Source organism: Arachis ipaensis, chromosome B3 (assembly GCF_059453495.1).
Source record: "Arachis ipaensis isolate K30076 ecotype BB chromosome B3, ASM5945349v1, whole genome shotgun sequence".
NCBI classification, from domain to species: domain Eukaryota; kingdom Viridiplantae; phylum Streptophyta; class Magnoliopsida; order Fabales; family Fabaceae; genus Arachis; species Arachis ipaensis.
The window spans coordinates 17,663,863-17,678,177 of record NC_142438.1 but is presented as its reverse complement, the minus strand read 5'-3'; the positions used below and the strand labels follow the sequence as shown (position 1 = coordinate 17,678,177).

Here is a 14,315-nt window from a genome sequence, read left to right as displayed (position 1 = left end):
TAGATCGAAACTAAACTGGTACCTATGCAAGATGCTTTCCGTGTGACAAAAGTATCCTGTCTTTGGAAGGTTGGAGTGCCACATAGGATATTTTTGTCACACATAGGACATCTTACATAGGTACAAGTTTAGTTTCGATCTAATATAAGTACATATATTAGTATTTTTATCTTTTATGAATACAAATGATCATTTATTCTAATAAAAAAATATGATGATACTTTGACAAAAATCTTAGAATCTTACCCAAAAAAACAGTGATATGATCCTTTTATTCATCTAAGGAGATCTATAATTATATGATATTGTTTTGCATTGTAATTAAAAATTAATTTTGACAGAAATTTCATTGAATAATTCCGAGAATCTGATGATTTGATCCTTTTATTCAACTAAGGATCCCTGATTATATGATATCAGCATTTTGAAAAATACATTTTGACAAAGATTTCAACTCCGAGTTTCTGTATTTAAAAATTAAAAATAAGTACTATTTTAGTTTTTATAATTTGATATGAAAATTAAAATCATTCTTATATTAAAATTATTTTTTAAAATAATTTTTATTAATAAAAAGATAAATTTATCCTTAACAAAAAAATTACAAATTTAATACTTATAAAATAAAAAATATAAACCACCTCCTCCTCCTCCTCCCTACCCACGTCGCCCACCATTAAACTTTTCATTTGTGATGAGTCAAATCAATCGAAATTATTTTCTATTCTAAACATTAAGTTATTATTATATTTAATTACTATTTAGGTTGAATGATTCTAGAAGTCCTTGTAATTTTGCTCAATTTTTAATGAAGTTTCTAGAGTTTAATTATTAGATATGGTTTGATAAAATTTTTATTTTTTAAAATTAACTTTTAAAAATTAATTTTAAAATTTTAATTTTTTAAAAATTGTGATATCTATGTTTAGTAAATTAAATTAAAAATAATTTTTAATAAATGTAAACAATAATAAATATATTTGATAAAATAATTTTTAAAATTTAAAAATATTATAATAAACATTAATGTAAGAATTAAATTTAAATATTACTTAATATATAGAATTATATTAGACTTTTTAATTTTGATAAGTATAAGTCAACTTTAAAAATTTTTTGTTTAAGTATTTTTAAAAGTACCCTTAATTTTTAAAAATTATAAGTACAAATACAAAATACAAAATAAGATGTTTGTATTTTTGAAAAGCATAAACACATTTTAAAAAAAAAAAATTACTAGATCAAACCTTAATCAAATTTTTATATTATATAATATATTTTCAATTAAATTCTTATAGTTTAAACCCATTTTTGAACAAGCCAAGTACATATAATCAAACTTTTTTCAACTATAAGTTTTTATAGTTTAAAAATTTTATGGAAAAGTCACCAAATTTCTAAAGCAGATCGATGGATATCCAGTTAAAATAAATGTTGTACACACAATAAAGACTTAAGTAGAAGTGCTTGAGTTATAGTAACTTAATTGAAAATCTTTTGTATAACAAAAGCATTAAAAACTTTGAAACATAAAGAACTAATTAAAATTTGAGTGATCAGGTTATATTTATGAGTAAACATTTTACAATCAATTAAAGTACCTCGCAATTCCACTAAATAAATAAAATATTTATAAATAAATGCATAATATACATGCATAAAAATAAAGATAGATTCTAGTATATCTATATTTATGATAATTATGTAAGTGTCATTAAAATTATATTTTTTTTTTATATTTTGATGATAATGTGTTTAGTAATATTTTTTAAAAATATTGCTAAATAATGGAAAATATTATTTTAATTTTAATAATATTTTTAAAATATCATTACCACTATAACCACTATAGTACAAACATACTAGAATACGCCAAAAATAAATACATAATTAATTGTGTCAATGCTATCTATCATATATAATATGAATTTTCAAAAAAAAAATGAATACTTTAAATAAAAAATTATTAAAAAAATTAACAAAAACATTCAATAAATACCAAAAATTAATTATTATATATTTATATATATTTTTAATAAAATAATTAATATCTTGTAATAAATTAATAATAAAATTAAATTTTTTTATGAACATAAAAATATCTGTTACTTATCATCATAATTTTTTATTTTACTTATAAATATAAACAATTAAATTATAGAGTGAGGACTCAGGGTGATGGCGGTGTCGATAAGCAAGTTATTTTATTTTATTTCATTTTATTATTCCAAATAGCCGGCGCAAAAAGCGGACACTCCATGTGATGCCTGTTCTCCCAAATTTCTTCTATTTATATGCTTCATATTTCATCAACTTTGCTTCCTCCACCCCCCATGTGTTTGTGTTAATGCTCTTGTTGCTTTTTTATTTGTTGACTCATTTCTTTTTCATCATCACACACACCAACATAATAACATGGGGAATTGCTTGAGAACAAGCAACATTTCAGCACAAGTTCATGATGAGAATAACTATGAAGCAGCCAAAGTAGTAGTTGAGCATGTAAAGACACCACCATCTTCATCATCATCAAAGTTGGAAGAAGAAAAAGAAGCACAACCAAGCATGAAGGTCAAGAAGGTAAGGTTCGAAACACAGGATGATATTATTGATGATAATTCTAGAAATGGGGTTGTGAGGATTAGAGTTGTGATGACTCAAGAAGAGTTGAAGAAGATGTTGAGAAACAACAACAACAACAACAATGATCAGAATAATAATACGACATTGGAAGAATTACTAAGTGTTGTGAAGTTGAGAGGAGGAAGAGTTTTTAAGGTTAGTGATGATGATGATGATGATGATGGAGACATGAATCCTTGGAGGCCATCTTTAGAAAGCATTCCAGAGGACATAGCTACTTAGCTTGTTGATTATGTAGTTTCAATTATTTGTTGTGTCTAACAATATATATCTATATATGTAAACAATTTGACCCTCTTTTTTGTCACTTGATGTAGGAGTGTGTATTGAACTCCATATCAATGAAGTAATGTATTGATTTTGACTTGAAAGATTGATGGAAATGTATGTGGGATTAAGGATGTAATTTGTGTTTTGTTGGGCGGTATTGTTTCCTTAAAAAAAGATTCATTTGTTTGGACGAGATATTAAGAAATAAATAAGAATTATAGTTTATGGTTCTCCAATTTACTCCTTTCGGAAAGTTTTGAATACATTAATGTCTTCTAACAAAATGGTGGTGTTAATTACAAGTGTCTTCTTTTTATTTTATTTTATTTTATTTTTATCAATATTCGTATTCTATTATTATAAAGAGAAAGTTTAGGGACTAGCATTTTTATTAAAATCTGGCCGACACTTAACTAGTAAAAAAAGAGTGAGTAATTCTACACCATTAGATGTAATTTCACACCACTAATTGATAGATACAAATCACAAAAACTGCTGATCTCTTAACACTCTTCTATCATAAATATAGATCAATATTCGTATGATCGTATCCCTGTATTCATCATATTTGAACTAGTTTATGAACTCAAAGATCAGCTTATAAACCTTTAGTGAATCCACATTGAGTTTTACTTTTAGTCTTATACTTATGGCTAAAAACATGTTATTATGACAGGAGATGAGACATATACTGAATCTTTCTTTTTTAATTTTGTACAGTAGACATTTTTCATTTACTATAGGCTAAGATATATTATTGTCCCGAATATTTGAAATAAATATCAATATTGTTTCTCCTATTCTTTTCATACTATTTATGTGTCAAATATTTTAACTCAACATTATTCTATTATTAACTAAATAAAAAAATTACTAATGAAAGTTCATGTATAATAAATATTATGTGACAAACTCCTATAATATCATTATTGTAAATAAATTTAAAAATAATTGAAAAACAATAAAATAAAAAACATAAAATAATGAAAAATGAACTTATGAAAATTTAGGATATTGTAGTCTTCTTCCTCACTCTACATCAAATTATTATATTTATATAAAACCCCGTTTTTCTCTACTACATTGCAGAAAAAAATAGAATTTGAAAAAATATATAAATTCTAAGTATTTTAATGAAGTTAAGAGTGAGAATAACATTGAATAACTTTTGAAAGATTTAGAACATAAATAAAACAAAAAAAAACATTAGAAACAATTTTGATATTTAATTCAAACATTTAGGATAAAAATTATTTACCCTTTGTTAGATCTATACTTATATATACTACAAATAGGATTTTGTAATTGCACACAATTTTTAACCACTAAGCTAAAGTTATTTTGTCTTATCATCTATACTCTTAAAAATTAATCAATTATAGTGACATGGTTGTGGTGCCCAGGAAGGCGTTAGTACCAATAACTAGCTACAATTTTGGACAATATAATTACAAATTTCAAATCTTATATACGTCCATAAGCTATGTTCTGTGTTAAGTAAATGTGTGAGTTAGGTTCATGTCTGTTGTGACTTCCTGGAGGGTCATTTAAATATAATAGGCTGTTTGGTGATCTAGGATGTCGAGTATAATTGTCTAGTTATTAAGGGTTGGATGTAACTGCCAAATTATCATTGCAATGTAGAAGCAACTGCATGTTGCACACACAGCAGTGAATTCAGATCCTCTAAGTGAGGAAAATGATAAAGTAATAAAATAGGAGATTAATCCGTATTAAATTTTATAACTCTCATCGAAATCTTTATTTAAGAGTGCTTATCTTTATTTAAGAGTGATAAACCACTCTTAAATAAAGATTAGGGCCAAATCCTCAATATACAATCACTTATCTGGATACAATACAAAGACTCGGTTTTTGGTAAGACAGAGATCGATTGATTGAAAAAGAGGACTAAAAAAGTCGGTGTCACACCAAAACTCATCCACTTATTAGCTGCAAAAGTTAATTACACGCAATTTGATAATAACATCGCTGAGATTTCAGATTCCAAACAGATGCAGTTATGCTAAGCACTAAACACCAAGTTAGTGCTAAATTGTAAAATTATTAAGCTGAAATTAACACAACTACAGAAATGCACATTCACAACATCAAAAAGAGATTCGATGCTGATTGAAGTTCCTTAGGACTGAGAAGTATGCCTCTCTGATCAAGCAAGCTTCACCTGGAAATACTACATGTTAATATGCTATTCACACTATAAAAGTTCTGAACAAGTTTTTCAAAAGGCTTAACAAATGGTTCAATCAAATGCAAACCAAGATAACGGACCACACTTGGCTCTAATAATTGCAACCATAAAAGAATCAAAACTCAAATAAAGGTTAAATTACCTCAGGTACAAAGCGTGATGTTCAGGTATCAGTTGTGACTAAGATCATAGTCGGTGGAGCAAATGACGAATGCCCATATATGTGTGATAGGTAAGGGCTAAGCCAGAAATCTCAAGAACAAGCAGGTTGAGTTTTGATGAGTAAAACAGGAAATCATAGAAAGAACCAAAGGTGAGACTGATCAAGCCCATTTTCATATATATCATGTAAAACAACAAGATGACAGCAGATAAGATGACTCCAGTGATTCTGTTGAATATTGAAAGTGTGGAAGATAGCTGTGGTTCATAAACAGGAAGATGAGGAGATAACGGTCGAAGACCATAAGCCTTTGTCTCATTGTTGGAACTTGCAACAGTACTCTTAACACGGAAATGATTAACCAATCGACCATCTGCAACTTCGCGTCCCTGTTGAAAAAGTAAGCATAATCAGCCACATGTGGAAGCCAGAGACAGAAAAAATTCAACTTGATCAGTCATAAATTTGAAGTTTAGGACTCACGGTCATCAATTGCATTGGACCCTTGACAGCACCAATGCCATATCCAGCTCTAGCCAGTGCAATGGTGTCCTGTCCAAAAGCATTGTAACTTTGGCATAAGAGAACAATTCCAGCGGGTTAGAAACTAAACAGAGTTGAAGTCAATGATCATTTATCGCATCCTTTGGTAAAATGGCATGCAGTGGATCCCTTTTCTATTTCCATTAGAAAAGGATAAGACTAAAAGGAAAGGAATTGTATTTGATGCAAAATGGTGCACAGTCCTAAGATCAGCAAGAACCTTCAAATATTTATTGCTCCAAACCACTTAAAACCTTTTTGTTAACATTTTCAAACTCCAAAAACCTGATAACCAAGTTTGATGGAATCAGTTAGAAATTGTCTTAGGAACTCGAAATTTGAAGAACCAGTTCTGAGATAATTAATATTTTACTCTTAACTAATTCAAAAAAAATCAACACAATTGTCTTGTATCTAGTCAGGTTTTAATTACACAGGAGCTTCCCTATTATTCTCCCATTCTCTCTCTTCGATATGATTTATCGAATTTAAAATTCAAACAAGTATTTTGACGTTAAACTACTCGAATGTTATACATAATTTTAATTTGACATAGATTTGCAGATTTAGCAATTTTCAACTTGGAACAGTTCTAACCCCCAAAAATTATAATAGTAAACCATAGAAGCTAATATAATGATGAATAACTTTCATATACCATAGAAGGTGTACAGCTACATGGTTCCTCGGTATTTTCTCCGAAACAAGTACAGTAGACAATGTAATTCAGCTAGTTCTATATTAGTTTCCATTGATTCTAGTCTAGAAATCTCACCAAAAAAGATATCTATCCTAGACAACTAATTAAAAAAAATTCAAACTACTTTTTTCACAAGCAACTACGAAACCACTATATATTTAAAAAATGATGCACCATCATGTATTGCTAAAAGTATGAATGGCATGAAAATAATGAGAATGTCACATACCGAAAGATTGACCTTCTTAGTAGAACCATTTCCAAGATTGTTAACTCGGTTTCCGATAGCAGGAACCCTATAAAGATTTCCGAAATCGCGAGCACTGGGTTTTGAGGGACCAATCAAGTTTCCGTTGGAAGGTTTTTCATTCGCTGATAAAAATTCAGAACCAAACGATTAGAATTAAAACTTTGAATGCATAATAAGCATATCGATTGGAAGGGTTGCTTCAACTAAACATATAAACATGCAAATCCCCAATCCCCCCCCCCTTTTCTCTTCCCAATAAAAAAGAATGAAGAGATTCGTAATCACAATCGCCGTAGTAATGCTATTTGTATTCTAATTTACCTTGTGGATAACCTAACTATTCGCGTCTCATCAACATTAGAATAAAATAAAAGCAATTAGAAAAGGAGATAGGGAAAATGGAGAGAGGGATGCAGTGGAAGTACCGGGGGAGGGAGAGTTGGTGCGGTGGAAGAGTGGAGGGAGGGCTCCGATCTGAGGAGGAGGAGAGGCGGTGGGATAGAAGGTTCTAGAAAGAGAAGAGTTGAAGGAAGAGAAGAGCTTGGCCCTGCTGGATCTGAGGAGTGAAGAAGACATGGTCGCTGATGCTCGATTGCAAAAGCGCAAGAGAAGAGAAGAGAAGAAAATGGAGGAAGAGGAGTGGGATCAATGTTTTGTATGGGCGTGTGGAGAGCCACTGACCCACTGTAAACTAGGGCTATTTGCCACGTCACACTCAGCAATTAATTTTGTTATTTAATAATACTAAAAGTATGAAGTTTTTTTTATATATAATTTTGGAGTTTAATTTTGATGCATTAACAATGTAAAATACAATTGTGTAATTAAATTTATTTTTAGATGATTATTTATGTAATTAGTGTAAAAGATAGTTATTTTTTCTAATGTGATGTTACATAATTGGATGTGCATGCAAAGTTATTTTACACTGATAATGCATTAAAATTAAACGTATATCAATTTTAAATAAAATTTTGAGTTAAATCTCAAAGTGATCCTGAACTTGTAATCGAACTTCGAATTTGTCCCTAAATTTAAAATTGCTCCCAAAATTTGTCCCTAAACTTAGCTACGGCCATCCTTGAGATATTTTCTAGCGATGGATTGATGACGTGGTTGGACGGAGACTACGCTGGACTTGTAAACATCGTCATTTCCTTTCTAGCCCCAAATACAATCGACACGACGCGTTTTGAGTATTGAGAGAGATTTAATGCGTTGGTGTTACTGTGCTTCTCTCTCTCACGAAGTCTCTTCTTCTTCTCTTAATCCCTACAGCTACCTTGCAGTTGCCGGCGCTGCCATTGTAGCAACAACAGTAATTTTTTCACATAAAATTCCTGTCTCGAATAGACACTACAACTCTCTCACAGTCAGAACTTTATGCCCTGTCTTTCTCCTCTCTCTCCACCTTCGATCTCCACTCCACCTGTTGCCATCTTGTCACTCCTAAAATCGACCCCTCTTTCTTCAACGACAGCACAAGATCTTGCCGCCAGACATACTTCCGTTCCGGCCGCCTCAAGTCCTCTCCCACCGGCCGCCGATGGTGTGTTGCTGGCCTCCTCCCGCTGCCTTTTCTCCTTTTCGATGATCTTGGAAATATCGAGAACCGTGTGATCATCGATTATCTGAAATAGTTTATTAGGGAAGATCCAAAATTTGACAGTTTGCTCTGCCTTCTTCCGATTCTGCGCTGGTCGCCTACTATGGAGGTGGTGTTGTCGAGGGAAAAGGAGAGCTTTCTAGTTGCTATGGTGAAGTTTGGGGAGAAGAAGAGGAAGAGAGGGTAGAAGCTGAAGGTGAAGATGAACTTGAAGAAATCCTATAGTAGGATGGAGATTATGAACAAGGAGTGGTAATCAATCTGATGAGCTAGCGAAGGCAAAGGATCACACTTTCTGGACCTCAAATTTGGATTAGATTATAAACCAACAATACGAACTAAATTAAGTCAAAATCTTATAATTTTCATGTAATATAGCCTTTGGTTGTCCACCGTGACTTTCCTCCATACACATCGTCACTCCCTTCACGAATATTCAGTGGAAAATACCTTAGGGACGACCGTTATTAAGTTTAGGGACAAATTTAGGGAAATTTTAAGTTTAGGGACAAATTCGAGACTCAATTATAAGTTCAAGAACCACTTTGAAATTTAACTCTAAAATTTTATGTTTTTCTTTTGATATTTTTGTTATTTAGAATTTTATTTAGAGTATTGAAATAAGATAGAAACTCACGTGCATTTTGTCTTTACGTAAAATTGATAGTTAAAAATGATTGATAATTAAATTAAATTTATTAAATTATCTAACGATTATCAACCATCAATTTTATATGAAAGCGATTATAGGTGAGTCTTCGCTTTGAGATAATCGAAACATTATCAAAATCTTAAATTCCTCCGCTCTTAAATATTTGGATTGTAGGAAATTATTTTGAATATATTCCAAACCTTGGTTGCATAATGTAATCTTTCTCCTTTAAACAACGATATAGCTTCTACTTCATTGACATTACAACAGCCTTTGTTTTCATTATAAGTAAAATCTCATAAAGAACAACATTAACTCGTGACCAAAAGAAACCACCATTCTATCATTCCACCGTTGGTTGTACTAGGGATGACAAAACTTCTTGAGACACGGAGATTCCTGCGGAGACTGCTCCAAATGGGAATCCGATTGTGGGAAATTTTTTTGATGGAGATGGGGATGGGGGACAAAATTTCTCCGAAGCAGGCACGGAGACCCGAGTGGGGATTTCCACCCCGTTCCCACTATTCCCCGAAATTTATGAATTTCATGAATTATCCTTAATAATTTATTTCTCATATATGTTTTTTAGTCATTTCTCACACACCTAAACTTACCGGCAAGTGTACCGGGTCGCATCAAGTTTTTGGCGCCGTTGCCGGAGATTGATTTAGATTGACAATGATTAAGTAAGGTGGTGGTCTAGATTAAACACTTTTTCTTTATTTTTTGTTTACTTTCTTTGTTTTTAACAAGCACATTAACTGTTTGAATTTTTGCCTAAGCTAACACTAACTTTGCTCTATCAATAGAGTGAATCATTCTTGCTTTCTAGTTTTGTGTGTGTTTCTTGTTGTTTTGTATGATAGAGGCAAGGAGAGAGATCCCTACCTTCTGTGAAACTAATGAAAGAACTCTTCGAAGGCTAAGAAGAGAAGCAAGAGGGAAAGGCATTGTTGGAGAAGAGGATTCAAAGGAAGAATTCCAAGAAATGGAGGAACATTCAACAAATCCAACAAATCCAACAGTGGGAGTGGCCAACAACAATGGTCAACCACAAAGGAGAGTATTGGCTTCCTATACATTTGCCAATCCAAGGCATTGTGGGAGTAGCATCCTTACCCCAAATGTCAATGCAAACAACTTTGAATTGAAGCCCCAACTCATCACCTTAGTACAAAACAATTGCTCATATGGAGGAAGCCCTTTGGAGGATCCAAACCAACACTTATCCACCTTTCTGAGGATTTGTGACATAGTAAAATCCAATGGTGTGCATCCAGACATATACAAATTGTTGCTGTTTCCATTTTCATTGAGGGACAAGGCTGCTCAATGGCTTGAAGCCTTCCCACAAGGAAGCATCACTAGCTGGGAGGATCTAGTGAATAAGTTCTTAGCCAAGTTCTACCCACCTCAAAGGATCACCAGGCTCAAGACAGAAGTCCAAACTTTCACACAAATGGATGCAGAGTCTCTCTATGAGGCATGGGAGAGATACAAGGCCCTGATTAAAAAATGTCCCCCTGAAATGTTCAATGAATGGGACATCCTTCAAAATTTCTATGAAGGATTGACTCTGAAGGCTCAGGAAGCACTAGATCATTCAGCAGGAGGCTCACTACAATTAATGAAGACAGCAGAGGAAGCCCAAAACCTCATTGATATGGTGGCAAACAATCAATACTTCTTTGCTCACCAAAGGCAACGCCAACCAGCTCAAAGAAAGGGAGTGCTGGAGTTGGAAGGAGTGGACACTATCCTAGCTCAACACAAGGTGATGCAGCAGCAAATCCAGCAACAATTTGAGCAGAAGGCCAAGAGGATTGATAGCCTCCAAGTTGCAGCAGTGAATACAAGCCAACCATCACCCACATGGGGGCAAAATAAAGAAAACCAAGAAGATCAGCAGCAGGAACAAATTCAATATGTGCACAACCAAGGCTCAGGCCAAAATGAAGTTTATGGTGACACCTACAATCCATCCTGGAAGAACCATCCAAATCTAAGATGGGGGGATAACCACAATCAAAACCAGCAGCCATGGCAAAGAAATTCAAACCACAACAACTCAAGAAACACAAACAACAATAACCAGCAAAACACTAACCCCAATCCATATAGAAAACCCCAAAATAACTACCCAAATTCCAACTACTATCCACCCAATAACCAAGCCACTAACCAAAACACCTATCATCCATCTTCAACACCCCACAACCAGCCACAAATATCACAAGACACTCAAAGAATCTCAAACCTAGAGATACTCATGGAAAAAATGGTGAAGCATCAGGAACTGACAAGCAAGAATCATGAGGCTTCAATGAAAAACTTAGAGAGGCAAATTGGACAACTGTCCAAGCAAGCAGTGATTGAAAAGCCAACAAGCTCACTCCCAAGTGATACCATTCCAAATCCTAAAAAAGAATGCAAAGCCATCCAACTGAGGAGTGGAAAAATCTTGGTGAATAACACTGAAGCCAATAAGAAGCCGAAGGACAATGACAAGGCTGTCAGCAAGCATGATGAAGCCAGCAACAAGGAAGAAGTTGCACTTAACAAGGAGGATCAAGAGAAGCCTAAAAAGGAAGATGAGCAGTCACAAGAATCAAGGAAAGGGAAGCAAGTAATAGAGGAACCATCTCAAGAACAAAGGCAAGGAGTGAAGGCTTACACACCTCCTCTGCCATATCCTCAAAGGTTCAACAAGGAAACCAAGGATCAACACTTCCCCAAGTTCCTTGAAGTCTTCAAGAAGTTGGAGATTAATATCCCACTTGCTGAGGCATTAGAGCAGATGCCTCTATATGCAAAGTTCTTGAAGGAGCTCATTAACAAAAAAAGAAGCTGACATGAGAAGAAAACCATTATGCTCACTGAAGAATGCAGTACTGTGATTCAAAGGGGTATTCCACCAAAGCTCAAAGATCCAGGAAGCTTTGTAGTTTCATGCACCATAGTCAAGATGACATTAGAGAACGCTCTCTGCGATCTAGGTGCTAGTATCAACTTAATGCCCCTCTCAATAATGAGAAAACTTGTCATAGAAAAAATCAAACCTACTAGGATGTCTTTGGTGATGGCTGATAGATCAATCAAGACACCCAATGGAGTTGTGGAAAATCTATTAGTGAAGGTTGGAGAGTTCATCATCCCTGTAGACTTTGTGATCTTGGACACGGAGGAGGAAGGAAACAACTCAATTATCCTGGGAAGACCATTTCTAGCTACAGCAAGAGCTATTATTGATGTAGAAAAGGGAGAAATGATCATCAGGGTGCACAATGAGCAAATGGTCATCAATGTTTTCAAATCAATGCAACATTCTCCTGAGCAAGAGAACTACATGAAAGTGGATATGATAGAAAGCTTGGTGGAAGAAATGTTAGAAGCCAGCTGTCATGAGCAACAAGAAGAGGAAGTGGCAGAGATCTCCATTGAAGACAAGGAAAAGGAGAAGCCAAAACAGGATTTGAAGCCTCTTCCCCCTCACCTCAAATATGTGTTTCTTGGAGAAGCAAAGGCCCTGCCAGTAATCACAAACTCCTCCTTGAACATGGAAGAAGAAACAAAGTTGATTGAAGTGTTAAAAGCTCACAAGACAGCCTTGGGTTGGACAATTGAGGATATCAAAGGCATCAACCCTGCCATTTTTATGCATAAAATTCTATTGGAGGAAGAATCAAAACCTGTAGTTCAACCCCAAAGAAGGTTCAACCCAGCCATGAAGGAGGTGGTTCAAAAAGAAGTCATGAAGCTATGGAATGCTGGGATAATCTTTCCAATCTCTGACAGCTCATGGGTGAGTCCAGTTCAAGTTGTACTAAAAAAGGGAGGAATGACAGTCATCACCAATGAGAAGAATGAGTTGATCCCCACCAGGACAGTGACTGGATGGAGGATGTGCATAGATTATAGAAGATTGAATGATGCCACAAGGAAAGGTCACTTTCCTCTCCCATTCATTGACCAGATGCTGGAAAGATTGTCTGGCGATGCTCATTACTGTTTCCTTGACGGGTATTCTGGGTACAATCAAATAGTGGTGGATCCCAAGGACCAAGAAAAGACCTCCTTCACATGTCCATTTGGAGTTTTCGCATACAGGAGGATGTCATTTGGGCTATGCAATGCCCCATCCACCTTTCAAAGGTGTATGCTTTCTATTTTCTCTAATATGGTGGAAAAATTTTTAGAAGTCTTCATGGATGATTTTTCTGTCTTTGGCAATTCATTTAACACTTGCTTGCATCATTTGACTCTTGTTTTGAAAAGATGCCAAGAAACTAACCTGGTATTGAATTGGGAGAAATGCCATTTCATGGTTCCTGAAGGGATAGTTCTTGGGCATAAAGTGTCAAGCAAAGGTATAGAAGTTGATAAAACTAAAATAGAAATTATTGAAAAGCTTCCTATACCTGTTAATGTGAAAGAAGTAAGGAGTTTTCTTGGGCATGCTGGCTTTTACAGGAGGTTCATCAAAGATTTTTAAAAAATAGCAAAACTATTGAGCAATTTGCTAATGATTGATAGCCCTTTCATTTTTTATGACAGTTGCAAGCATGCCTTTGAAACTTTAAAGAGAAAACTCATCACAGCACCAATTATCACACTCCCTGATTGAAAACTACCTTTTGAACTAATGTGTGATGCAAGTGACTTTGCAATTGGTGCTGTGTTGGGACAAAAGAAAGACAAGCTGCACCATGTCATATATTATGCTAGCAAGGTGTTAAATGAAACATAGAAAAATTATACCACTACTGAGAAAGAGCTTTTGGCAATTGTATATGCATTTGATAAGTTTAGACAATACTTGATTGGTTCAAAAGTTATAGTATATACTGACCATGTTGCTCTCAAGTATCTAATGTCTAAACAGGATTCAAAGCCAAGGCTTATTAGGTGGGTGCTGCTGCTACAAGAATTCGACATTGAAGTGAGAGATAGGAAGGGGAGTGAGAATCAAGTAGCATATCATTTATCAAAAGTGTCACAAGAAGCCAATCAAGATATACCACAGCAAGTGAATGAAAAATTCCCTGATAAGCACCTTTTCCAAGTTCAGCAAGCACCTTGGTTTGCTGACATAGCAAACTACAAAGTGGGAAGGAAGATACCTCAAGAATTTTCCAAGCAACAAGTGAAAAAGCTACTCAATGAAGCAAGAAAGTTTTTGTGGGACGAACTTTTCTTATTCAAGAGATGCTCTGATGGAATGATTAGGAGGTGTGTGCCTGAAAATGAAATGAAAGATATATTGTGGCATTGTC

At 34.0% G+C, this 14,315-nt stretch overlaps 2 protein-coding genes across 2 annotated transcripts; one reads left to right on the top strand and one right to left on the bottom strand.

Moving 5' to 3' along the window:
* Positions 1–2,248: 2,248 nt before the first annotated feature.
* On the top strand, positions 2,249–3,026 carry LOC107634280 (uncharacterized). The gene has a single exon (XM_016337824.3). It carries the CDS (start codon positions 2,416–2,418, stop codon positions 2,863–2,865), a length of 450 nt encoding a protein of 149 aa, XP_016193310.1. The 5' UTR covers positions 2,249–2,415; the 3' UTR covers positions 2,866–3,026.
* Positions 3,027–4,838: 1,812 nt separating this feature from the next.
* Positions 4,839–7,446, bottom strand: LOC107629966 (uncharacterized). Its single transcript, XM_016332941.3, has 5 exons — positions 7,207–7,446; positions 6,761–6,903; positions 5,772–5,840; positions 5,268–5,677; positions 4,839–5,098 (listed from the first exon to the last, which is right to left on the bottom strand). Exons 1-4 carry the CDS (start codon positions 7,355–7,357, stop codon positions 5,312–5,314), a joined length of 729 nt encoding a protein of 242 aa, XP_016188427.1. The 5' UTR covers positions 7,358–7,446; the 3' UTR covers positions 4,839–5,098; positions 5,268–5,311.
* Positions 7,447–14,315: the final 6,869 nt, after the last annotated feature.

Bases quoted from the DNA above. Each gene is read 5' to 3' on its own strand.
- LOC107634280 (XM_016337824.3), top strand. From the start codon at position 2,416: ATGGGGAATTGCTTGAGAACAAGCAACATTTCAGCACAAGTTCATGAT.
- LOC107629966 (XM_016332941.3), bottom strand. From the start codon at position 7,357: ATGTCTTCTTCACTCCTCAGATCCAGCAGGGCCAAGCTCTTCTCTTCC. The intron at 5,841-6,760 runs GTATGTGACATT...GCTTTTGGACAG, and splicing joins CTAAGAAGGTCAATCTTTCG to GACACCATTGCACTGGCTAG. The intron at 5,678-5,771 runs GTGAGTCCTAAA...CTTTTTCAACAG, and splicing joins GTCCAATGCAATTGATGACC to GGACGCGAAGTTGCAGATGG.